This window comes from Dinoponera quadriceps, unplaced genomic scaffold, assembly GCF_001313825.1.
Source record: "Dinoponera quadriceps isolate SergipeBrazil2010 unplaced genomic scaffold, ASM131382v1 scaffold707, whole genome shotgun sequence".
Taxonomy (NCBI): Eukaryota; Metazoa; Arthropoda; class Insecta; order Hymenoptera; family Formicidae; genus Dinoponera; species Dinoponera quadriceps.
The window spans coordinates 1979501-2006957 of NW_014555450.1; the positions used below are offsets into that span (position 1 = coordinate 1979501).

Below are 27457 nucleotides of genomic sequence, written 5' to 3' on the forward strand. Positions count from 1 at the left end.
GAGCGGGGAAACGTGGGAACGTAGAAGCTGGATGATATCGGAAGATTTGCGCTAGACTCGTTAAATACGAGCGGAGGAGGTGTCATTTCTGAGGACATTAATCGTCGTCACATCGTGCCGCCGGGAAGTGAATCGTGTCTCTCTCGTCTCGAACAAACACCTTTTGCTACGCATTTCGACGAATGTCTCCGACAAAACGTGCACCGATCTCGTTTGTTATTACGGCGGCTGGCGCGGAAGAGAAGAGGGAGAATGCAGGAAGGAGTAAAAAAAAGTTGCGTTCTTTCGCAATTTATTTGGTGGACAAGTCGCGGCGGTGTGCGTGTTATCAACGCCGAAAATTTTGATGAAAATTTTAAGATTTATTTTTTCCGCCACTTCCCCTCTTTCTCTTTCTCTCCGCCCGGAGATAATTAGATTTATTAAGTTGGCCCTGTTTACACGGGGCTCGAGGCGCGTGATTTATTGGAGTGGGCTCTTCACGAATACGACAGTGAACGGACGTGGGGCGTGGAAAGGAGGGTGGGAGGGAGGNAGGGAGAGAGAGGGCGCTTGTTACGAAGATTATGAGGTGAATTCCGCCCTCTCCTCCTTTCGTCCCTCAATCGCGCGCGCCCGAGTGGATGCGCCCTTCCGCCGGCCCTCCCGCGCATCACTCCTTTAATCAACTTCAATAAGCCTACTACCGTAAGTAGGCTAATCTCAGTTTCAAGGGGCGCTACGGGGGTGTTTTATTGCCGAAATTTCGACTAAGATCCGAGGCTGAAATACGGAGGGCGACGCGCCACCTTCGGGCGCGCGGAAGGATGCTCCTCCTTAATTAATATTGTAACATGCAAATTAACAGTCGTCGGACGCCCCGCGAGTCGTAAAGCATATAGCGGGGCTTGGGTTATCGTTCGGTTAATTTTGCACGATGTTAAACTACCGGCTGCTGCCGTATTACCGACTTTTGTGCTTCCGCTGGAAAATCTCAGCTACATCGCGTCTTTAATATGCCGCATCGAGCATTTGGATAATTTTAACGAGTAGTACCACTGTTACCGCTTGAGCCCCCCTTCCTTCCTGCGTAATACAACGCACCAAAATTTACATGTATATTTGCTCGTGTATATGTCTATCTCAATTCCGTTTCAAATTAACATTTATCATTTAGGTAGCGAAATAAATGCGTAGCAACATCATTTTGCTTGATAAATATTAAATTTATGGCCTCTTTGATTCGCCACTGAAAATACGGCACTAATGGACAAGATATCCTTAAATATACCATGTGATGTGTTTTCACATCTAACTCCTTACCGCTACGCGCTCACTCTAATTATAAAATTATTAACTAGAGTGTGTAAACATTTTTTGGTAGACCCTGTACACCGTTTTTCGTACGAACCAACCTCGATAAATTTACATCGCTTTCATTACATCGTTCCGCTTTCGTGCATCAATTTTTTTTCTGTAATTGCTTTTTCTCGACGGTTAGTTTGTAACGGGGGGGGGGGGGGGGAAAAGGGGGGAAAANCCGAACATTGGGCTTAATCACGTAATTTAGCCGAGACACGACAACTCGGCGAATTGATTGGCCAGGCATATACATCCTTAACAGCGCGCCCCGGCCGACGCCACTTTCGCCGATCGGAAAACCGTTATTTTCACTAGCGCTTTCATAGCTCGCGCGACCGTGGTGCACACCGATGCCGTTTGATGAAATTTTTACGCATTCGAGGGCGGTTTGTCGACGGGTTGGGCGCTCAGTCGGTGTTAAAGTTAATCGGGGATGAGAACAGTTCAATAGCGGAGTCGCGTATGGACGCGCGTTTTCGGCCAAAACACCGGGCGCGACCGGCGCGCGCTCCGGCGAGGGTGGAGGGGGTGGGGGAAGGGTTGATACGGTTAAATGAAACTAACTCACCCCGCCGACGCCTCGCGCACCCTTCCGGCGTCAACCACCGCTCGGCCGTGCACGTTACTCGCCCGGGGCTATGCGCGATCCAATATTCGCTTAAAAAAAGGGAAAAAAGGAGTCCGGTGGAAACGATACAGTTCCGTTGCTCTCTTAAAATATACCGGGGACGATCAATGAATAAATTAAATCCAGGCGCGCGGATTTCGGGGACAATCGCCGATAACATTTCGACGATTATGAAATTCCGAGCGTAACGACGCCCGTCGCGCGCGCCCGACCCGCGGATTCAACGGATTCGGTTTGTTTGTACGTGCGCGCGCGCGCGCACGAGAGAGAGAGAGAGACAGAGAGAGGGAGAGAGAAGGCGCCAAATCGCATACGCCGCGCGAAATCGTCGTTAAATACATTTGCATATCATTATAAGGGAAACGCGCGTGTTTCTCCAAACTGTTGACGCTGTTTTTCCGCTGTGATCGATGGCGCGCGCGGTCGCGCCGCGAATGTGGAGGGTGCGCGTACCGGCAAGAAACTACCGCGCTAAATGAGCTTTATTAATTTGTTTCTTGTTTGAAAACATTTCATCATTTCCGGCCTGACGTATATATACATGCATGCGCGAGGTGTCATATAGATATGTGGAAAAAAGAGAAATAAAAACGATGCAGAGTGGAACGCGGAAACGCGAAGCGAGTCAATTACCAAGTTCGATCCGTGAAATTACGCGTGGGCGAAAATAAGCGTGACTAAAATCGAAGAGAAAAGTAGACGCATACGAGGAAGAGTAATGGATTTAAGGAGGAAGGGAAGGAGACAGTCGTAATCACGGCTAGCTTTGCACCCGTTATTTATAAACGGCCGGGCGGGAACAAAGGCGCGAAGTGTAGGGGTTTTCGATTTCATGATTAATCCAAAAAAGTTCTACGATGCGCCGAAATTGAAACAGTGCGAGAGCACGCGATTTAATCTACTCTAGAAACGATGGCTAAATCCGCGTCGGATTTCCACGGTGTCGCGCGAAGTAACATTTTTCGGCTGCGAAATTCACTGACTGCCGTAAACGCGGCTGAGACGTGAAACGAGGCGTGAAATCGGTCTAAGCTACTTACGACAGCGCGACTTAAGCCCGTTTTGAATTCCATCCTCGAATGCCTGGCGTCGCTGGGAAAAAAAAAGAAGAGAAAAATTTCGACGCAATCCCGCTCGTCGCCGCCGCCGGCAGCGGCGGCAGCGGCAGTAACGGGCCTTATAATGGCTGACTTAAATCCGTTTTAGATTTCGTCGGTTTGGATGTGTCGCTACGAGGTCTGGCTAAAAAATTCTATGACTGCCGCGATCGCGCGCGGGGTATTCCGCTCAAAAGCGGATTAAGCTCGTTTTTGAGTGCAGCTTACATCAGTTCAGCATTCCACGGTTTATCGGCTTCCGCGGGAGATGTGTTAAGCCCCGCGGAAAGTATATATCTCGCAATATCCTGTAACACGGCGTTCCTGCAATGCACCTTTCCGTTTGTGCGTAAATGAGAGAATGCTTACGCGGAATGCAACTACAGCTACGACATTATGAACAGCTCGGAGCCGATCGAACGAGCCTTTAGCTTTCGCTGAAAATACACGTGCAAAATCGCCCGTGCGAATCCTGTCCCTGTGACGCGACGAAATTCAAACGATAATCCGCGCGCGAACGTCGTAATTAATCCAATATCAACAATTGTAGAATATTATCGGAGCGTAGTCGAGCCGTCGCACGCGTATCCAATATAGATAATCGTATAATATCCATCCCCGCAGCTAAGCAAGTGAAAATCAAATCTCCCCCGTCTCTTTTTCATGGCTTGTGAAAGCGATAAAAAAGAAGGAAAAAATAAAAAATTCCGCGCAGTTGAAAACGACCGAACGCTCGCGCCTTTATCCGCCGCATTCGCCCGATACCAAGGCATGGCGAAGGAATAAGGGTTAAAAGTGTACGGGGGTGGCTGGCGCGCGATTAAGCGACAAGCGCAGTGAGGTTATCTGCCCGGCTAAGCCCGAAATCTCCCTCATAAAAGTGGTAAGAACCGCTGTTTGGGAAACAATGGTGGCACCATCGGGGATTCTTTCTTTTTCTCTCTCTCTCTCTCTTTCTCGGCAAAAGTTCACCCTGCGAAGCTAGGTGGAGAGGATGGCCCGTCCGGACGGACGGAGCGAAGAGGGTGGCGTTGAAGGAGAGGAGAGGGCCTGAGGCGAAACGCGCGGAGGGTTTTCGGTTTTAACCCCTGCGAAAGCCGTCCAATAAATATCACCGCTCGTTATTAGCGTTTTAATTCAGCCCACCGACGGTAACTTAATCCGCGCTTCTAGCGGCGCGGCGGAATCGGAAAAACGTCGCGGGCCGGCAGCGGCGCGCGCGCGCGCGCCGGTCGCAGCCGAGCGGCGAAATTCGTACCATAAATAATGAAATAATACCGCGTCATCGTTTGTAACGTCGCAGTCGCCCACGATTCTCGCACGCTCGCTGCCGCCCGCTCGCTCATCAATTATCGGCCGCTGGAACGGCGACTTCGGAGCCGCGCGTCACTATTATCGCGTCTGTTCCTTTTTGCCCCCTCTCCTCTTCCTTTCCTCTCCTCTCTCTCTTTCTCACCCTCGTTCTTTTTAATATCTTTTTGACGCCAGATGCCCGGCTTCTTAATTAAATCCCCGTCAATCTGAATACCGACCACGGGTAGATTTCTACGTCGTGCACGGACAGCGCGCAAATAAAATTATGAAATATGCTACGGAAGGAAGTATCTCTCTCACTCTCTCTCTCTCTCTCTCTCTCTCTTTCACCTCAGTTACAGAATTATTCTTTGAAGCTTCGGAGACACGTCGTCGCGCGTTCGAGTCGTACATGTGAAAAGCATCGTTGTCGGTGTTGCACAACGGTTCCCTTATCTTCATTTTATTCCGAGAGCGAGCTTTTCGCAAACAGAGAGGGTGCTGAGCTATTTATCTTACAAGGGGGTTCCCATCGACATGAGTTCGAACCGTAATACATTTATGCACGCTCAAATATATATCCGGTGCATATAGTCGGCTGTTTTGTTTAAATTTAGATTTCGCGACGAGCGGGGAAACAACAAATACGGTTCCTGTCGTATTTTCACATTTTTCGACTGAATGTCCTTTGAAGAACCGGCGGCCTCGGCGTTCCAGCGTGTAGAAAACGCGAAAACTCCAGGGACGATCGATTAAGTGTCACGACGTTGACTGGGATTAAATCAATTTTATGGGAAGCTGCGGCGCCTATGCTCGCGCGAGAATGTCGTCGTCGTCGTCGTTCTCGTCGTCGCCCGGGCGAACGGCCATCAGAGGAACCGCGCGTCATTTTCTCCGCTCGTGATCGCAGACGCTTTTTGCGAACGGCAGGAGAAAAGGACGAGGGGTGTGTGCGCGGGCGAGGGGGGGTAAGGGCGTCGTTTGTCACGACGACGAGACGTCTCCGGTGAAACTTCCGGAAGAAAACAATTAGATGACCTCTCGACGCCGCCGTCTACGGGCTACGACGAATGATTTTATCGACATCCCTTCGTACGGGAAAGTGCCAGACCAAGGTGAGATACGGGACAGATGGTGCGGACGCGTACGATCGAAGGCTACATTTTTCCAAAACGCGTTAATTAATCGGTAAGCTCGAGTCAGAGAGAGAGAGAGAGAGAGATAACCTTTCGCACCATGTCACACGTCTTGATTGTGTCGCGTACACGAGATCCTTGAAACACCGGTGAAAAATGTACGTGGGTGAAGTGTCGAAAATAATAGCGATAGCAGGAAAAAAGCACGAATATATTGTTTAAACACGGAAGAAATAAAATATGCGCACATGAGAATATTCTTGTCCTTCGTTTACGTGAATTGACTCACTGACAGTGTTCGTAGATAAAACGGGAATTATCTCGAGAACGTACTTGTCTTGTCCAATTCCCTCTCATATTATTCCTCATTTTTCTACACCATTTTGCTTTCTCTCTCTCTCTCTCTCTCTCATTCTTCGCACTTTCTTTTTCGTTCTTTCCACACGCACCCCTTCCTCTTTGTCTCTCATTGAACCTCGCCAGAATCAGTCTTCGTCCCATTGAACACCATCGAAAAAAGCATCGAGACTCGTCCGACAATTTTCCACTCTGAAAAAGGCTTTCTCAGGCAAAAAAAGAAAAATCGCAGAATGCCCTATTCACGCCGGCTTTCACACAGCGAATATGAATATCCTATACCCTCTGCGCGAAATATCGGTGACTCTTGATAGGCCGTTGGAACCATTACGATAGTATCGTGGCAATCATGCGATTATCTCAATCTTCTTTCCTTAAAATTCATATCTCTAAGATATTTCATATTCGATCTCGGGAGAGATAATCCTCAATGCCTTCATGATGAAAAATGTCCCGCTTTTTCCGCAGATACGGCCAGAAAGAGCGGGAAAATTAATTTGTACTTTGTCTCGCGAATTCGTTTCACATTATATCGCGAGAGACACCGCTGCCCCACACGAGTTTATCATTTTTATGTTATCATTTTTAAAACGTCAAATTGCGTATAAATAGTACCGTGCGAAGCGTCTCCACCCATAGATGTTCTAATATTAAAATCGTGTTATGTACGTTTATATACGTTTATATGATTGAATCATGGAAGATAACATCCAGTTATTTTAATTAATGTTTCGCTGCGTACCATTTTTCACGCTGCACGAGAACCTTCCTCTCTCTCTCTTCCACTCTCAAACATAATAACAATGTGTATGCACTTATTTAATGCGAATTTATATAATATTACCTCGTGAACGGCAAACACAAAGAAGACGAAGCTTTCGTCCTAATTAATTAATTTCCACGTTAACGTCGACGTCGATTTAAATCCAATCGACACGGTAAGCATGCATGCATGTTAAAATATGGAAAATTGCAAAGTCACATCCATCAAAAATAATCTTCTTCTATCCTCTTCTCTCTCTCTCTCTATCTCTCACTCTCTCTCTATCTCTGTCACACACATATAAGAATATTACTACATTTTAAATGAGAACGATTTAATTTTCCCCAGACATGTCTCTTGCAACGTTGACAGAAGTCGATTACGCTGGTCTTATTAAAGGAAACACAGTCATCGAACACACACACACACACGCGCATATACAAGTCATCGGATATACACGGTTGCTGTATAATAAAATGAATTGTGTTGCCGGAATAAACATGAGTATTATTACGATAACGAGTGTCGAGGGTATAAATAGATTGATGAGAGCGAATAAGAGAGGAAGAAAGAGAAAGGGGCACGTCAAATGTTTTTCCCGGGCAAATAGCGACAGAATGATAAAATATTCCATGCGTGCGGTTTTGTAATATTTCTAGGCTAAGTAAGAACAAAACAAATTTCGTAATCCACATAAATGATGGAAAACATAAGTTTCGGCCACTCTCAAATTCTACAGTTGAGTGGATTCACTCAAATCTCCGAGCACAGTGGCATAAACTTACCGCGCAATTTGGAGCTTGTTAGCACGCATAACGCGACGTCGTTCCGCGGGAGTGAGGGATCGCGTTTTCATCCGCCCAACTAACTCGCGATGGGTGTTTTTAATTTTAAACGCGCCGCATTTGCCGGCCGCGCGCGTTATTTTCATAAGCGACTTTTAAAACATACGCCGCGCGCCGACCGCAGTTGTCATATTTTTATTCGCAATCCGACACTGCGTCTGTTTTTCGGACGTTAATTACAGTAGGAAGCGGACTGTCTGTCGGTGACGCTGTTGTGCGTAACGACCGCTCGTGGAAAAACGAAAAAGAGGAAAAAAAAGAAGTCCAAGCTTTCTCCAACGCCGCCACCCTTGCGTTGCTTTGCTTCCGCAATTTCAGATCTTTTGCGTTCCTTTTTCCAGCACAAGGATATTGTCTGGATAAACACGGTGCCGCTTCTTTATTCCAACGTCGTGCTCTTGACAAATAACGTAATTATAGAAAATACGAAGTTCACGGTGTATATGCTACATTTGTTATATTACGAAGGTCATAGAATAAAAAAATATACATATATTTCTCAGGCATAGATAAATAAATTGCGTTCTCTCGCCGCCTTCGCTTTGCGCTCGCCCGGCGATTCGCGCGAATCACCCCGGCACCTTTGAAATTTATTTGGCGCTTACGCGGCCGCAGTGAAGCTGACGTGGATCGTTTCTAAAAGGCGGGAACTTCTTTTCAGAAACGTCGCGAGTAACCGGACAGTTTCACATTCGCGATAAAAGTTTCGTAAACGACGACGACGTAGCCGTCCGGCGTCGGCAAACGGAAAGGAACTCCACGCCGCATTTCCACCAGTTTCGGTGTCGACTTTGGTGTGTCGGGGAGTTGTTACAAGCGTAGTTTGCGAGCGGTGCCTTCTCTCTATCGTTTGCAGCTGCGGCGAGGGATGCGCGACCGCCGTATTGTATAACCTTGGGAGTAATGTTAAGCGGAGATGCGGGAATAATAATTTACGCTTGTCGTTGCGCGGATTTGCTGTTATCTCCTCCGAATCTCACGCGCGTTGAGCCCGACGACGCCGGGTACGAGGGAGCCGGAAGTTTTCTCCGCTTATTAATATATCCTTAAAACATTCAACCGACTCGCGAAGCACTATGTCGGAAACTCACTCGAGATTTCCGCGCGCATTTTAAACGACTTTCGGAACGGAAGAAATGAATTTTTCGCCCCACTTGGGTAACTTTCGCATCGAAAGCGCATCGAGAACGCATATCGGCGGTATCATTCGAAATTTTCTGTGAAATATGTGAATTCTCTACGGCAAATCGAAATACTACATTGATCAGCTATTCTAACCGGTGATGGATGGATCCGACCGTGAAACAATTCGGAATCAATGTCTGTATCTATGATACGGGCGGTATTCGAAATGCGGAGCTCCATTTGTCTCGTTTTATTTCGATCAAAATGTGACTCGCGAACGATTATTTTCTATCTTGACTAATGTGAGGGAATGTGTTTCGCGTACGCATGTGAAAAAAAAAATAGGAAAAATATATCGTGCGTTTGCGAACGATAGTAAAAGCTACATATATATTTCTTTTCTTCGCGAATAATTTCAAGCGAATAATTGCGAATAAGCAAAGCGAACGGAACCCCTTCTTCGCGTCGTCCGTAACAAATTAACATTAAGAACGCATGAGGTGCTCAAACGCGGAATACAGTCAATCGATTGCCATGCCACTTGCAAACGCGCAAACTGTGTGTGTCTATTTTCGACGTTAATTTCGATTGTCTCGCGCTAAAGGCGGCTCGCTCGTCCATGTAATTACGGTAATTACCGAATTATATGATCGACTGCTGATTCAATCGCGTAATTTCGCGGTCAAACGGCTGGTACGATATGATCCGCGAATGCCATCGATATTGAATCGAATCTTCGTTTGTGCCTAGGATAGAGCGAAATTCTCTCACCGAGCGCGGTCACGCCGTCCCGAAACAAGCTCAAGGGAGCGTCGCACCACCATCGATCTCCCGGCCGTGTTTTTCCTCCTCGGGCGCACTCCTTGTATTTAGTAGCACGTGAAACGGCAAAAACTTTCCACCGAACGCAAAATGGTCTCTCACCTTTGAAATACCTGGCAACATTCCACCCGTACCACCCCCGACCTGCTGTTGTTTCCCTTTCTCCCACCCGCGTTTTTCACCCTCGCGCGCGCGCGCGCGCGCCATCCTTCTCCTTTTCTTCGTCGCGGCGACACAATGGGAAAGGGAACATTTGTTTAGAAAACTCCCTGGCAGTCGACTGTAATCTTAATGAAAAAGCTCTTTTTCTTGCGAACGCGCGCTTGAAAGACCGCTCGTAATTAAAATCCCCGCCGAATTTCTTAAGCGAACTTAAGAATTAGCCATTCGGACGCGACACGACGATAATGGACACATTGTTGCGCAATTGTGACGTTTTTCATCGTGTCTTTTTTATGAATAGTGTCTGTAAAAAAAAGTCAATTGCAACTAATGTTATTTGTTAACATCCTCCAAGAGCACGTCAATGTAATAAATGTACTGATGTGCCAATGAAAAAATACTCTCACTCTGCGATACAACTATCTTAATGTCATCTATAACATACATAACGCGGTTCTCGCTTTTCTTGCCGCATTAAGTATAATATATTTATTTTTTAAATATCGCGAAAAATCGAGAAGCGTGTCAGTTGGTGATGGTAGAGTAGAAATTACGGGTACATCCGGCAACACGAAATTCTCTATTTCAACAATTACGCCCATTCGCCCGTAAATATCATCGATTCGATGACGGCTCGGCTATCAATCACTTTTATGTTACTTCGTAACACCGTTATCGAAGATGACGATTCACCGTGCGACGGCCTTCTATGTGGCCGTGACGTCAGCGATATCTCTGATTTATCGTGCATTTTTGTTCGTCCCGGTGTCGAGTTATGTTAATAACACGAATGTTATTAATATTGTCGGCACGCGTTGTAAAAAGGTCCTCTCACATCCGCGACACATAGACCGTAAACACAACCGTGCATCAAGTTCGCGCAACAACTTCTGTTGGCGATGCAATTCCGAGGGAGTATGGACAATTATTCAAACGCGTGATGTTTTATGAAAGCGCCGAAACATTTTCAATTTTATACGTAATAATCTCGGGAAGGAAATGATAAGCGATATTTGGCGCAAATGTAGATTTATTGCGCTTTTGCATAATGGCATTCACGTTACGTGCTTTATGCTAATTTGTATCGCTGACAAGTTCAGATGTGTTATCACTGGTTTTGCAAGTTCGCAATAGTTATTGTTAATCCATAGCGATGCGAATAATTCGTTAAATCTGGGACTCGTCGGAAATTTATCCGGAAATCGTCGTGAAATTTATACGCCGTGACGTCACATAAAACCATTAGAAAATACTCCGTTTGCGAATAATTTTTTTCAATTTTTTAAAATCAGATCTTATAATTTATAGTCATGAATCTTGAAATAAATATACTCGGATATTTTATATTGCGATTTTAACAAATACCGTACATACGTACTAATTACTGATTTTTGAACGTAAAACTGTTCAGAGCAAAAGAAGAGAGAGAGAGAGAGAGAAGGGGGACTTTAATAATTATCAGGGATTATTTCTGTCAGTTCTACAAATTCGACGGATATTATGCGACGCAACAACGAAGTGCGGACGCACGATAAGCCCGTCGAACTTTATGAGCAGCATAAATACCGAAGAATCCCCTTCCGGTCATCCATCATGTCGCGGATGTTTTGGATCGTCGAGAAGGTGAACGAGTTACGAGACACTTTTGGAAGATTCTATGCCAGTACCCCAGCACGCTTGATTTTATGCTGATGGTGGACATTAGCATTGGAACCATTAATTCAGACAATTTCTGGTAACGGATAATGCTCAAAGCGCTTAAAGTCAAGGTATCCGCGTATCCGCCGGGCGACACTCTTGATATTCGGGGTAGTTATTACGGTGGAATGTGAATTTCACGAATTTCATTTATTGCTCCGGTTTTCTTCGAACTGTCGCGAGAACGTCGCGAGTATGGCTAACTTTGTCTGCGATGCAGATTTGAAGGTGTCTCCCTCCCGTATAATCCATTAAAGCTGATCTGTTGAAAAGATCAACAAATGAAGTCAGTTTGCGATGTTTGCTCTTGCGTGATATCCGATTACAGTAGTAAATCTCTCAAAGTTGTGCCAATCGAAATCAAATTGAATGTGAAAATTTGCAATTTTGTTTCGTCATTTGCAAATGTCATTTCGACTCTTTAAACGACCGCTTTTCGTACTGCCTCGCAAACGCACGTTGTTAGTACACGGAAAAAAGTGCCAGATTTAAATAAAATAATTACTCCAACACTCTTTAACAAATTTTTATTTGGATTAGGTACATTTTAGTTAGATAATGCAAATATTTTACTTGGATTAAGTAAATATTACTGAACGAATATTATTGAATCGAGCAATTTTTCCTGTGCACCACCGAATAAATATTATTTATCCTTTACATATCTTCTCTCAATGTAACAATTGAACTTATAGAGCAGTTGAGAGTTTAATAGCCGAAAGATTCTACACTGTCTCATAATAAATAATAGACGCGTTACCTATGCAACATCGCACAGAATTTGCTTCATTACAGTTGAGATTGTTTTCGTTTTCGCCTTTAGCACAAAAGATCCTTTCGATTACCACGCGAATCCAATTGTCGTAATTACGTTGCTAGAAAGTATGCTGTCTCGTTTAGCATCAGTTTATATAGGAAAACCGAAGTTCAGTAGTAAGGAAGTCAATTTATCCTTTGAGACGATCATCTTTAGCCCTTAATGAGAGGTGCACAAAAGATTTTACTAAATTGAGCAATGTTTAGCAAAGCGTAGCACAGAGAGAACATTTATTGCATTTGGGTGGCACTTAATGTTGCATTATCTTATCTCGACGGTCCTTGGACTCTCCTCGCGCGGAAGAATCGCGAACCGTAGTTGCTTTCGCAACTTTATCTTCGCCGGGCTATAGTAAGTAACGGGTAAAATTCTCGGGGAACGTTATAGAAAAAGAATACACCACATCATCGCGTTCGCGCTAACTTGGCTTACATTCCCATTTCGACCGATCTCGATATTCGCACCCGGGAGGAATTGTAAACTGATATTTTGATAGGGATCAAACGCCGATTTTCTTACGCGGCGAACAGGTATACATCGACTCGGTGTATCGAATTGAATATCAAGCTATGCGTTATCGTTGCACCCGGAGAGTGGAACTCGTCGGCAGAGATGCATGCGACCGATCGCCCTGCGCTTTTCTCGCATGGTCCCCGCGCTTTTCCTCCAGGATTCGCCTTTGATTAAATATCGATCAGGGCGTCAACGGTCAAGAGCAACGCGTCAATAAATGAATATCCAATCTGCTGTTAAGCCATCGGGGCTACTCGTGAATCGTTGGAAAAAATGCGAGAGACATTGCAAGCGGAGAAAGTTTATAGAGAAAGATTATTCATGCAGTAAATGGTGGTAATAATCATAATGTTAAGTGAAAAAGCGGAAATTGAAATAATTATGTTTATTAATTTTATTTATAATTGTTATTTTCACTGTATTTATGATAATTATTTCATCATAAGTGTTCTTTAGCGAGGTGGATATTTTAATTGGCGATAAATTCGCCTACGGTTTATTACAAAGATAGCTTGCGTAAAGGAAAGGCACTATTAAAGTTGGCAATTAACGTTGCAAATAACTTCTTTCGTATTCCGTGCGTATTCTCATTTCTGAATGGCCACGATTTACGGAACTAATGAGGATCCGAGAATAATGATCCCGTTCATGGGATCCGTTCTTTCCTTCGTCCGTAATTTCCCGAGAATGTTAATTGATAATCTGACCGTAATGAAGGGGCCCATGAAATTTCGTTACGACCCTATCGATTCCTGTTTAACAAGCGATATGATTTCGGCTAAAATGAATGCGGCTAATCTCACGCAATTATTTTGTTCTTAAACTCTATCCGGTATTCCGACTTAAGTCGAGGAAATTTGTCGTAATCGACGCGTCGCCACTGACCGTTCGTGCGTAGATCGATATTTAATTAAAAGGGGATTGCCTGTAAAAAAAGGGAAACAGGTAAGTGGAAGGAAGAAAAATGTGGAAAAGATTGGAAAAACCTGGTGGACGTGGGCTAAAAATGCATCCGGCCGTGCTCCGAGAAAATGCACGCCGAGCAATTCTGTATCTCAGCTATTAAAGAAATCTATATATTCGTCTGTTTCCAATAAAATCTATGTTAGACACGAGTAATCGCTTTCGAAATATTACAGCTTGAATCGCATTTGATTGAACTATCAATTTTACGTTTAAATTTTCACGGTTGACTAGTGATACCGGAAAGAAACAACCTTCCCGCTTTTAATGACCGAGAATGCGGGTTTTCTACTAATTAAAAGAAAATCATACAATAAAAGATTATTTCTTGAATAATGTAACCGATAATACTTATTTCGAAATGCAAATAATTCTTATTAAAGTATTACATGATATGCACAAAAGACGCAATATAATATTCAAAATTATTCGTGTAATTCTGATGCTGCTTTGACGCCTTTAAGAATAGTTTGCGCTTACTTAGATAGCCTGCTGATAGGCTGGTAAAAATCTACTTTGACGATGCTACACTTGCTAACTTTTCCCTTTAACTCTACAAATTTAATTTTAACTTGAAACTATAAACGCTCCCGATATTTCGATTATTAAATTCATATCAATATTCGAAACTTATGTTGATGGTAAAAATAGTAAAAACGAAAATTTATATCATCATGGCCAAAATGGCAGTAAAATATCATTAAAACACATATAGAGGTAAAATTTCGACTTTAAAATGACTAGTGAACAATTCAGAAATGTTATGCCGTTTTCAATGAATTTTTGAATGATTAATAACACATATAGGCCCTTTCGTGTTATATCGACAAAACGGGGGGAAAAAAGAACCGCCACGAACCAGTCGCGTTAACATCCGTTTTATCGGAACATAAATCAAGTGTCGTAAAAGCGTCGGCGGGCGGACAATTACACTCATCAATTCCGGATGTTTCTTTTCTCGAACGAGGGTGAAAAAACTAGACGAAGCCCTGCTACAAAAACCGCATCCATCCACCAGTTGCATACGCTTACCGCCGGTCGCTCGATAACAATAAAGCCCGTGTAGAACGAGAAAGAAAGCCGTCCAAAGCGGAAGGGAAAATTCGGAAAAGCGAGAAAGTGGGTCGCGAAAATTGGACGGGCGTGTCGAAAAATTGCGTTCGTAGGGAGAAATGCGTTGCGAACAGCGCGACGTTCGCTTGCCAGGAATGATTCCCGGTTGGCGCCAAGTGCCCTTTAATCTAACGGGTGTCTGCGGATGAAGTACGACCGACAAATACTGGATGCGAGCATGGATGAGACGTGTTCTTCGCGAGGAGGTGATTGCGCGGCATCGCCTTCCGCCGAGCGAATCGCGGTTGAGTCATTCGCGAATTCTTATGCACGCTTCGATCATCCCGCGATTTTTCTTCTTTCGCGTCCTCCCTTCTTGTTACCGCGGAAGCGCGCCTCGCAAGATCGACCAGCCAGAACCGCAGCTTCTCGCCGCGGACGCAAGAATTTCCGAAAGATTCTATTTGCACGTGTTCCACGAAGCGAAGAATTTGGGAAGGCAAGTTATAAAGTGTTCGTACTTCGATGTAAATGCTTTAGGAATTTCTAGTTTTCCCTTTGCATTCCTGTGAATTCGCGAGTTTTCCACTCGCTCTTTACTTCCGCCGTATGATCGCACTTTGCTTTCTCTCTCTCTCTCTCTCTCTCTCTAGACGTTTCAGATTAATATTTTTATTAGTTGCTCAACTTACCGAGCTTTATGTCGTTTTAAATAGGTCGCCACTTAATTTTCTAGCCTTCTCCTGAGAATAATTCGGTACGCTGAGAATTACGAGAAGGTGAAAGAGAGAGAGAGAGAAAGAAAGAGTGTATGTGTGTGTGTGTGTGAGAGAGAGAGAGAGAGAGAGAGAGAGAAAGTGAGAGAAAGAGCTATCGCAAACAAAGGAACAGTCGTAAATCCGAACGCATCAATTTGAATGGTTGAGTACATAAAGCGACTCGCATCGACGAATTCAGGTCGGCGATATTTCATTAAAATTCGCGTGGAAAATGTTCGCGATACGGCAAATGCCTGCAGCTGGAACAACGGGGTAGCCGAAGGAGGCACAGAGAGAGAGAGAGAGAGAGAAGCAAGGCGCGAGCTAGAGACGCATCGCTGAAGAAAAGCTCCGGCTAAGGCGATCATACGTCTTCGTTAAATCTATGCCGCGCTTAGTCAACGCCGCGAGATACGCATCGGAGAGATTTCGTCTTCGAAGGAAACACCGATGTCTGTGTCCCCGTGATAGATCGTCGCAGACACGCCATCTCCTGCGCGCTATGACGCGGCCACCCCTGTGTCTCCACATTTACGTGTGGGGAACGCTCTAATCGCGGCCGCGATATTTATTGGCGGGCTGCTATTACGGAAGCGACAATTTGTCATGCCGCTGTATTAATTACACAGGCTCCCTTGTATAGATAAGAGCGTTGGGGGGGGCTATAACGTTGTTAGCGTCGTGAGGCAACCTGTTTGAATCGAAACCGTCTCCGGTAAATTTTCAGATTAATCGCCGTCGAGCGTTGGCCCGGTGCTTGTTTGCAATTAATATCGATATACATACACATTCGCGCGCGAACGCCAGCTCGTGATATTCGTTAATTGTTCAAGGCCGATATGTATTATGGATATTGATAAATGAAATCCGCGCATTTCAAATAGTTTCGTTTATTGCAAACCACGCGGTACCCCCATTCCTTCGAACGGACGCATTAAAAATACATACTTCATTTAATACCGCACTCGTAGTATCTGCATACTTTAATGTTACATTATTTTAACAATTTAAATAATTTCATAAGCATGCACGCGAGAATTTAATCCTTTTTATGAATTGAAACGTTTAATTATAAAATTATACATTGCGCGATAACAGCGGTCATCGACGAAAAGTCGTGTCTTTCATAAATTCCATTTTTATTATTATTTTGTAGATTCAGTGGTGAGAGAAAAAACTTTTTGCAACTAAATACACGCGAATAATACAGGCGTGCCCTTAAACCTGTAATCTTCAATTAATATTTTATCACCTGCACTAAATCGTATAATTCCACGCGCGAAGAGCAGAGTTGAATTGCTGCGACAAAGTTCATGATTTCATTTGCATACTTTGTGCGCACTCCGCCATTGCTGCTGGAAGGTCCGCGAGCCAGACAACAGTCCTGGCGTTGAATTTTTATTGGCAATCTCGTAACATCTTTAGAGAGTATAGCTTTTAATACGGATGGTAAAAGCTGAGAGCTGTGTAAGATGGCCTGTGTTACTAGACATAAAGTCAGCAAAGTGTCAACTGTCACATACACGTTGTTTCATTTCATCAGAATAAAATACCGTCGTCATTGATGCAGCCGTTAAGTTTATTGCTGTTGTGAAGACACATCGTGAAATCATTCTTTCTACATATCATATAGCTAGATATCGACCACGTACCATTGACATGATATTAAGAAAATATCACGTCTAATCTATCGACTTGCGAACCCGGGTTCTTCGATCGAAACGCGTTTCGTTTGTTTGTTGTCGCTTAAATCCGACACCGAAACTTTGACACTTATGGAAAGTTGTTTCGCTGACGATTAATTCGACGTTCGCGACGAGTCACGGGAGAGCGGAATAAGTAAGAGATATGTGAAGAGACTTACTACTTTGTCGCCCAAGTTTCTCACGCGGCACGGCAGATACGCGGTCCGCCCTACGAACGCACTGACGTTCGCTGCTGTCGCCTCGAAAACGGGCAAATCTTCCGCCGGGTCATTATTGGCGTCGTTTATACGTCGCTGCGCACCTTCCTTGGATGTTTCGCGCGCGTGTGTTGGAGCTAAAAGAAAGAGAGAGAGAGAGAAGGAGAGATTAGGAGAAAGAGAGAGTACAAGCATCATTTCTGCGCTGTACAACTGCACAACGAGAGGAGGCACGCGCGTGCGGAGGAACGAATAAATTTCTTACTCGATCGCGTGTAGCGAGACGACGATAAATACGATTTGAAAAGAGCACGCCCGCTCTCGTTGCGTGTTTGCGATTTAATCATCGCCTGTATCGTCGACCCGGCGCGGTTCGTCGCAGAGCGGCATAGAGCGTGTTCTATCTTCCGTGAAACTTGCATGCGAATTCTGGACAGAGGAAACCAGCGCTCACCGACGTCTCCCGCGAGAGCACAACTCCGAATCTGCTACGAGCGACTCCGCCGGTGGATGTACTACTTACAAGATACCAGAATCCAAGTGCATTATAACTGGCAAGTAGCGAACTGGCGCCAAGCGAGCAAACTCAGCTTCATTTCTTAAGCATAATACGCTCTTCGACGTTTCGGTGGAATATCTTATAGAACATCGCTATGCACTTTGCTTCATTGTATATGCTCGTTTGTACCTCCATAGAATTTCTGCCCACCTTCAACCCCCCCTTACCCTTCGCCGTCCGCCCTTTGCTCGTCATGCGCAACGAAGAATAATCCGTCGTACTTTAGCAACCGCCCGTCTTCATAATGGCAAAAGACATTACACGAATGCGGCAAATGACGTGTCTTTTATCGAGAACGCGCGCCCGTCCGTACGTAGTTTTTATTCGCAAAATTTTCCTCGACATGTGGCTATAAAAGATAATAAAAAAAGGGAGAGGGAGAGAGAACGAAAGCTGGTTTGTATTTAATCGATAACACAATTTGATTGGCTCACCTGTAGAATTGATCGACTTTACAATAAAAGAGATTGTTTCGGTATTTGTAAAACTTGTTTTGATAAATTGGATTAGAGGCTTATGCACTTTTATCACGGGCGTTCGTGTTCGCGTTTATACGTTTTAATTCTCTTGACGTATAACTACATTTCAAGCATGGTCGAGGAAAATGGAACTAGATATATATTGCACCTGTAAAGCTAAAAAAAAATCTTTTGTTACTTTCACACGATCCTTTTGTTTCATATTTCTTCTGTGCATCTGGATAACTGCTTACGCGCCGCACAAGGTGTGCAAAAGGAAATAAATGAATATTTTCGGGCATGATATATAATATATTAACTCCGAAATATTAAAACTTTCGAAGCGCCAGTCACAATGCAATTTGTAGAGCGATCGTGCGCAAGTTATAAAGCGGGTTGTGAGTTTTCTTTAAGTCTGATTCACATATTCGCATAAATTTACTTCACGTATGCGAATGGCGGTGGGATAAATTCGATTCGCATACATTCTCCTCCCGCGGCGCATCGAATTTATTTCAAATATGCGTGTCACGTAACCCAGTGACACGTGCTATAGGGGTCGCGCGCGAAAGCCAAACTTCCAAACGATTTTGGTCTTGGGGAATTATCAAGTGCACATTATTCGAAAATTGATGTGACCGCAAACGTCATTACACAATTATGACGAGCGGAGTGGAACTCGATGAGTGGGACTCGAGCTCAAAATTAACATTTATTACTTAGATAGTCAAACAAAGTTATAGAAAGAGATTTTTCAGTAAATAATAAACTTATGTAGACTCTTTTTAACAACGCCACTAAAAATCCGGCACTCTAGACCGATTACCTTAGTGCAGCATCTTGCCAAACTTTTACTCCGTATTGCGTAAAGTAACCCAAGCATTCTGGATTGAATATCAAATTTCCAAAAAGATCGAGACGTTTCTTTCCCACTTTACATTTGTATCGCCCCATAAAATTATCCTCGTTGCCACATTCATTATTATCTCATCTCTAATGCCTGTCGTGGCTTTACGATTTCCGATTTTTCTTGTCTGTTATCTGAACACGTGTTACGTGAACTCTTCAAGCTTCTCGTATGGAACATCATTCAAATGGCTGCCGGTCTATAGTCGGATCGTTCTCTCGTTAGTATACCTTCGGAGCGGTTAGATACTCTCCATCATCATCAATCATCATCAGACCGAACGACGACTCATTGGCGGTTGACAGGGATTGATCCGAAGGGAAAGTTCGTAATAGAAGCTGCCTGGCTGACTGCAAGTCCGCTAATACACAGAAGAAAACCGAGTGATGTAAACGGCGCTTAATTCCTGTTCCCTCTATCCCTCTTGCTTTCTTCTCTCTCTCTCTCTCTCTCTCTGGAGGATTAAATTTAGCAATTTTTTTTTTATTTTTCCCCTCTCATTTATTTCAATCTGTCGTTATTATAACTTGACGATACCGGCCGTCCATTTGATGCCATTGCAGCGTCCCGTGTCGTGAGTGAAAAAAATACGTCCTCGCGTGACCCAAAAAGACAAACGCCTGCCAATCATCGCGTATCGTCCTCTTTTTGACCCTCGAGCGCGTGCAATCTGATAAATTTAATTGGATGAACCTGCGTGCGCCACGAGGGTAAATCCATGACGCGCATGGAGAGGATTGCGAGGGGCTCGAAACGCGGGCGGCTATCGAATTATCAAACGAAACTGCCCAGAACAACCCGCTGACATCGTAACTCGCCAGGCAGCACCGTTTCGCATAAACAATACCCTAGCCAAAAGCCAGCGGTATCCTCTTTCAATCTCACTGCATATGATGGCTCGCCGGCCGTTCTCGCATGCGATCTTCACCCACCCTTAGTAACGTATTGGAGGTTCTCGCTCGAAAGCCGATCGTCTCGAGTATTACGATACAGTGCGCGTGCGCGATAAGTAAGCACGATTCCGCCGTGAAAAAAGAAAAAGGGAAGAAAGAGCAGCGCAGCTACGTCGCGGAAAATAAGTTGTAAACTCGCTCGCGCGTATCGCGCGACCCTCGATCATCCGCTAGACGATCGGACAGAGTTTTAAGCGTGAGACGCGCGCGACGACACATCGATGAAAGCCGCAATTCGGGAGATAATATTGACGTAATTTATATGAACATCTTCGTCTGGTTTGCTCGAAAGTCAAGAGTAAATATTAGTTTGGTTCCATCGCTACCTCTCTACATCCCTCTTCTGGTGCGCAGATAACGCCCGTATACATACCCACTCCACCGGCGTTATACAAATGACCAACACTCCAGCACTTTACGCCACCGCCCTGGTAACACGGGGTAAGCCCTGCCACCGTTCCTGATAACTCCAGATTAATTGACAAAAAGCCACCGTCGCAAATAAGGATGATGTACATTACCTGAAAATCGTCCTGTCGTGCTATTATCGTCGTGCGCGCCATTTCCGCCGGTAACGCCGGCGTGTGTAAATCGAAATAAGAGGGAAGGATTAAATTAACTTTTAAATACGACTCGGAAAAGCGTACTTTTCGCGAATATGAGATCGCAGCCGGCGAAATAATCCTTCCCGTATAATCCCAAGGATAGGACGGATTCCAAGTGTATGCGTCAAACTCGATAAGAAGAAAAATAAATGCGCAAAATAAATCGCGCCCGGGAACACAGAGCGGCTGGACGGGGAAAAATTAGCGAAATGAATTAAGAGTTAAAAGCATTTTTAGAGGTCACGCGCGAATACATCTTCGTCAGACATAACGGCGGACTCCCACGCGTCCGACTACAATCGCCCGTTTCCACTGGTTCGCGCGCCGTCGCAGGCGCCACCTCTGCAGATGCCCTTGCAACCCCTACCGCTACCAGCCACCCTTGCTCTCTCGCCACTTTTTTATCCCCGGGGCTTTTTTGTACAAGCTCGGCGTAATATTATAAACCGCGCGCGTAAATGCGCCGTAAACCAAGATTGCCGCTTCCCTCCGTCAACCATCGTCGTTTCTGCGTGGCGGGAAATGTTTTACTTTCCCAGATTGTCGGAGGGGTGGGCAGTTTAAAAGAACCGGAAAAGGACGAAAGTGCCCATGTGTGAGGCCTAGTCCTCCTTTTCATCGGCACTAAAAGCGTCTGGTCATACCAGACGAGTTATGTCGCACGCAAAACCTGTAAATTCAAACGCCCGTGCGGTCGGGGAGGTGGGAGGGAGGGGGGATGCGAGAGGGATACCGATGTGCTCATAATTAAACGCTTTAAACGTGCTTTTTACGCGCCTCTCCTCGTATTTATGAATCGCGCTGGAAGTTCGGCTATATTGTAATTTAATGACTGAGCTTCGATGCGCAAACTGGCGCGATAAGACCCAGGCGTGTTCGTGGGAACGTATTGTGTCATTGCGGCGAACATTTTTACGCTGTTAAAAGGCGAAAGCGTATAATATACGGCTCGCGCGTCGAGGCTTCGCTTTTACGATTAATACCGAAGCGGACAGTTAATTCTTTCGCGGCTTTATGCGTCGATACGAAGCTCGTTTCTCTTTCCGCGCGCGAGATATATTATCCGGGGTGTCCGTGTGCGTTAAATAAAGCATGAAGATTCCCGAAATAAAAGTGAAAAAGACTGCGCCATCGCGGAAAATTAAAACAGCGCCGTATATTACGTGCACGGTTATACGCGGCTCTTCGAAACGCGAATTATTTACCTAACATTCCCTACTCGCAAGTATACGCTCGACACTTGAAAGAATCGACGCGCGATCTCTCTTTCTCGTCGATTTTGTATTTTATCCGGTGGATGATGAGGGGGGGGGGGGGCGAGATGGGAAATCGCTATTTCCCGAGACAATACATTTCCGTAAACTCTCGTGTGAAGTCACAATTACTATAGAAGAGAGTAACATAACGTCCCGCAAATTGCTACGCGCTAAATCTTCTCGGACTATTTCCTCCCAGATCCCACCTACCTCACGAAGTTCCTAATTCGCGTGTTCGAGGGACCGACATTTTTATTTCTCCGGAGCATTATCTCGGTTTTCCTCTGACATATTTCTTCTCGACGCGGGCGCGCTTCTCTCCTCGTGGTCGGTTTCTTAACGCGCTGCACGGATGACGCGCGGAATTTTACGCCCACGTGCGCAAACGAAAATAAATTTCGATTCGACCGGCGGATAACGGGATGCGTTTTATTTCAGAGAACACACGTACATCTTCACACCGTGCCGTGTGAAAGACAATCCCAACATTTTATCCCTGTAAAAACCGTGCTCAATTTAAAGACCATTCTCCCCGAATTCAACTCGTCCGATTTTTACATACATTTATTTTTATAAATGTACCCTCGTGCTAGCTATCCGAATTTAATGCCTTCCTGAAAACGCGGATTAACAGAAATTCGAATAGCGAGGAGATTTTTTCCCCGTTACCGTTACTGATAAGACCATTTTCGCAATATACGCATATATATATATATATATATATATATANGTCTAATACCTACAAACCGGGCTTGTGAAGTGCCTTACAACATCAGTGTGGAAATGCTTGAATATCATCGCGATGCAATTTCTGGAATTTTGCTCGTATAATGCGATCTACGCTATTATTCATACGCTGCGTATAACTTTTGCTTACATATAACATCCCATTCATTTCAGATATATATATATATATATATATATATATATATCTGAAATGAATGGGATGTTATATGTAAGCAAAAGTTATACGCAGCGTATGAATAATAGCGTAGATCGCATTATACGAGCAAAATTCCAGAAATTGCATCGCGATGATATTCAAGCATTTCCACACTGATGTTGTAAGGCACTTCACAAGCCCGGTTTGTAGGTATTAGACAGAAATGGCGATTACGTGTATTTAAATGTAACTATCTCTATATCTAGTCCTTGATGCGCCGCTATTATCCTTTCAAATATTGCAGCGAAGTACGTTACGAGGGAAGTTGCGAATGCTCGCACACGCCCATACGAGTGCATACGCACGTATACACACGGTACCTAACACCAATTAACAGTTATCTATAGTGCCAGAAACTCTCCATTTACCGTTTACATCCTCCGTTGCAGCGTGAGAAGCGCGCTCATTATCATATTGAGGCCGAAAAACGCGTTTTTCCCGAAAGACTTGTTTTAATCGTATTATTCGAACGTCCGATTACGACGAAAACTTAAGGAACATCACAGAGAGACATTCTTTTTAAACGCGTGAAAACTCGTGAGAGTCGTTGAGCGTGTGACCAACTTTTTACAAACGTTTGCACGCTTCAACGCGACGATCGCATATATAGCCAGTTTGAAATCATAACTTATACATATATTTTACTCGTATTATCCGCAATACAATCAGAACGGGGCAACGAATACCAGCTAGTATTTCACGTCCAACCGTATCATAATGCATACATACATTCAGACGAACGTAAGTGCGAGCGGCGAGCGGGACGCTCTCCATGTTTCATCCAAAATGCGCTTAGATAAACACGCACGCAAACAGCGTACTCGGTGGAGAACAAATCTCCGGTTACGGCGACGGACGAAAAAGAAAAGGAGAGAGGGAAGAGAAAAAATAGAGACAGGAGGAAGGAAAAGGGAGAGAAAGGAACAAAAAGAAGGAGGGAGGGAAGGGGAGGAAGAGAGAGAGAGAGAGAAGGGAAAGAGAAGAAGACAAAACGGGGAGAAAGGAAGGAAGGAAGGAAGGAAGGAAGAAAGAAAGAAAGAAAGAAAGGAAGAAAAGAGACACCGGGAAACAAGAGAACTGCGTAACTCCGAAATTATCCAGTGACACGTTGACACAGTGGCGCACTGCTACGCAGCCCTTCCGCCCACCACGCACACACCACGACGCCACTCGAAGGTCCGCCTACGATGTGGCGACTGGCAGCATGACCGCAGTTTACGAGCATTGCGGCGAAAATATACGATCCTCCCGGCGGTCTCGCGCGACCGTAAACTTTCGTCCTCATTGTTTCGAGCGGGAAAGGCAGAAAAGGCCGCCACGGGCGAGCCGGACCCAGTTCAAGGGGCGCGCGCGCACGCTCGCTCTCTCGCTCGCTGCGCGCCCAATACACACGACGCGCAAGATTAACGAGCAGATTATTTCATAGTTTCACGGGCAGGCTCATGAAATGATATGGGAGAAGGGAGGCGCTTAGCGGATTCGACGACAGCATTCGGCCGCCGTGTAATTTATGTCTCGGCGCGCCGGAAGAGAAATCTGGTGAAGAATAGGGCGCGGTTAAGGGATGCCGAGGACGGCCCGAGGGAAGGAGCGAGTTAATTTTATTTGGGTCTACCTCGTGGGAATCGTAAGAAGCACCGAGAAGAATAAACACGACACTCGCGTTATATATGTGTAATCTGATATATGTGGAAGACGAATGGTTATGTGAATACATATGTAAGTCGTGTAGATGTATGTGCATGTATGTGTATGCAAACACACAGGACGGACCAACCGTCGGTAGCCACTTCGAATTTCCTAGGATTGCGGTAAAATATGCGAGAAAAATTGCAAATAGATTAACCGCAAAAAGAATTGTGCACTTTTCAAAGCGGTGGCCGATTTTGAGATCACTTTATATACAGGTGAACCGTGACGTAGGAGTATACATATATACATCAAACACACACGCGCGATTCAGCGTATCACGCGTATAATTTATAACACCGGTTTAATTCTCACGGTAAATTCGCAGTTCTGCCGAAATTGTTCACGCGAGAGATCGCGATATACTCGCGGAAGTCGTTGAAATATGCGTGAGCGCATATTCGGAAATAATCAATGACCCACTTTCGTAATATATTAAGAAGGGGCTTCGAAAGATGTTACGCGGACTGCATTTGCGCGCACCGACACACATACAAACGCGCGCGCGCGCGCGCGCTCAATGTACGAACACACGTATTTAGACACTTCAAACAGGTGTGGTGGTAATGGATGCACTCCACGTAGTACTCGCTATCAGGTACCATTTCGGCAGGAGTGCTATAACGACGCTTAAAGCAGAAGTACTCTCGACGTTCAGCGTGAAGTATAAACGCAAACGCGGTTTTTAATTGGAGAAATGAGAATGATTTTATCTCGAGTCAGTCAACGAGTTTAGCAGCTTTCAATTTGCAGATATATACGTTATTGATATTCTTGTGAAACTGAAATATATATCGGCCAATTAACACTAGAACCACCGAAAAATAGTCAAAAAATGATTATTTTGTAATTTCTTATAGAAATTACTCAAATTTATAACAATACATTTTGCATATTTCTAGTTGACGTTGTGCGTGAATAAAACTAAAAAAGAATAAACATTTTCTTCCTTATATGACATCTTAATTATAACATTATGCCTTAAAAAAATTCCTTGGTCCTTTCGACCATACTGACAATCGTTAATTCAAGTTGGCAGTTGTAACGTTAAGAGACGCAATGTAATTGATTAATTTTTACTTTACGTCACAATACAATAACGACATCCTTGTCGCTAACTTTCCGCCGGTAAATAACCATTCGGCACGTTCTAACAATTTCTTTATCTGATTATTTCTTATACGCACAGTGGCGTACGAATAAGACGCGAAACAGTCCGCAAAAGCAAGACTAACCAGATGGTTGAAAGTCGCGGCGACATGCGGCCGGTTAATTCCGCCCAATAAGAAGTCGGCGATATTTTCATATAAAAGTTCCGCGAGAGACGCTTTCGCAATAACGTCGAGGTCGGATTTTTCGAAATCTTCGAGAGCTCGTCGCCAGACGCCCGCCTAAGCTCCGCGTCCCGCTTCCGTTGCGGAGGCGTCGACGGCTCAAGACTGTTTCCAATTTGACGTCGGGCGAATATAATTTTTCTTGCCTCGCCGGCACGTCGGCAACTTCAGGAAACCGCTTACGGGCTTAAGCCGCCCCAGTTAGAAATAGAGTTCTTTCGTGCAGGCGGGTAACTTCCGGCCGCCTTCGACTGCGTCTGAATTTGTTTTGCGCCACCACAAAAGGGGATTTATTTTGATCCATCAATGACGCGTCGGCGAAACAACAGAATACACGGTGGATTCGTCTTCCGTCTGGTTCTAAAATTATTTCGAAAAATCTCACGTATACAAATCTCCATTAATGCAGCATCCCCATTCCTTAGGCACAGTTACATCGAAAATCTCCAATCAGATGCTTAATTTATGTATATTTGTGCACCGTGACTATTGCTTTGGAGTATCGTTGCCGATCGTAGAATAACAATAATCAACGCAACAATTGCATCCTTGATCTCAACCGTCAGTTCTAGTTAATTTTGTGCTGCTAATTACAAATATAACAATTAAAATTAAAGCTTGCCTCTTATGGTGCGAAATTTGTTGGTCAGTGTAATCAACGGTTATGAAACACGAATATGCGGACATATTGCACCTAATTGGAAATTTCCGATATTACCATACCTAAGGAATGTGACTGCATTAACAGAATCTTTTGTACCGTTATAGGGCACAATTTCAAATACTTCCACGTTCGTTTGATACATCCGTTAATCGCGAATGCGCCGGAGAACATCAAAGTTTGCGAAACAGCGACAATTATAAATTTGCAATAATGGCTCGATAAGAAGTTCTCTCTAGGATTGGTATCTGTAAATGGAGTTGGTACCGTCGGTTTCATATAAGATATAATGCCGTAAAAAGTCATGGCACAAAATATCCCGAGAACCATGGATGGCTGCGCGAAGGGCGCATGGAAAAAGGATACGCGTGACCCCATTTGTCGAGATCACAATGCGTGAATCCACTTTTTTCCACATATAGCGCTATCACCTCTGAATTGGCTCGCTGAAAAATGTAGCACAGAGTTTTCCGCCCTTCAGCGATCGAGGAAAGATATTCTCGGATTTTGGAATAAATCCGCATACATATAAAAAAAGAGGCGGATAAATGACCCGGATTAATTTCGTCGATCTGTACTCGCGATATGTGTGAATAATTTAATATCATATAATAATGCGTAAACGAAATTCAATTTCTTTTCCTTTAAAATCAGTCCGTATAGAATAATCGATCGATTCCTCCACTGTAATAACTACTAATTGAAGTTATTACATGAAAATTAGCAAAGTACATCTGTGTGATTCCACCCGGTACGACTTGGTTATTAAAGGGGAGAGCTTCGAAAACGCCGAGATTACCCGAAGAAATGATCCGGTA

At 44.5% G+C, this 27457-nt stretch overlaps 1 protein-coding gene across 1 annotated transcript in view; it reads right to left on the reverse strand.

Moving 5' to 3' along the window:
• Window positions 1-27457, reverse strand: part of LOC106744308 — a 100438-nt gene that overhangs the window by 53170 nt on the left and 19811 nt on the right. Inside the window, exon 3 of the mRNA XM_014618969.1 lies at window positions 17236-17411. Within this exon, the coding sequence (XP_014474455.1) occupies window positions 17236-17411 (176 nt within the window). The remainder of the gene's footprint in view (window positions 1-17235; window positions 17412-27457) is intronic.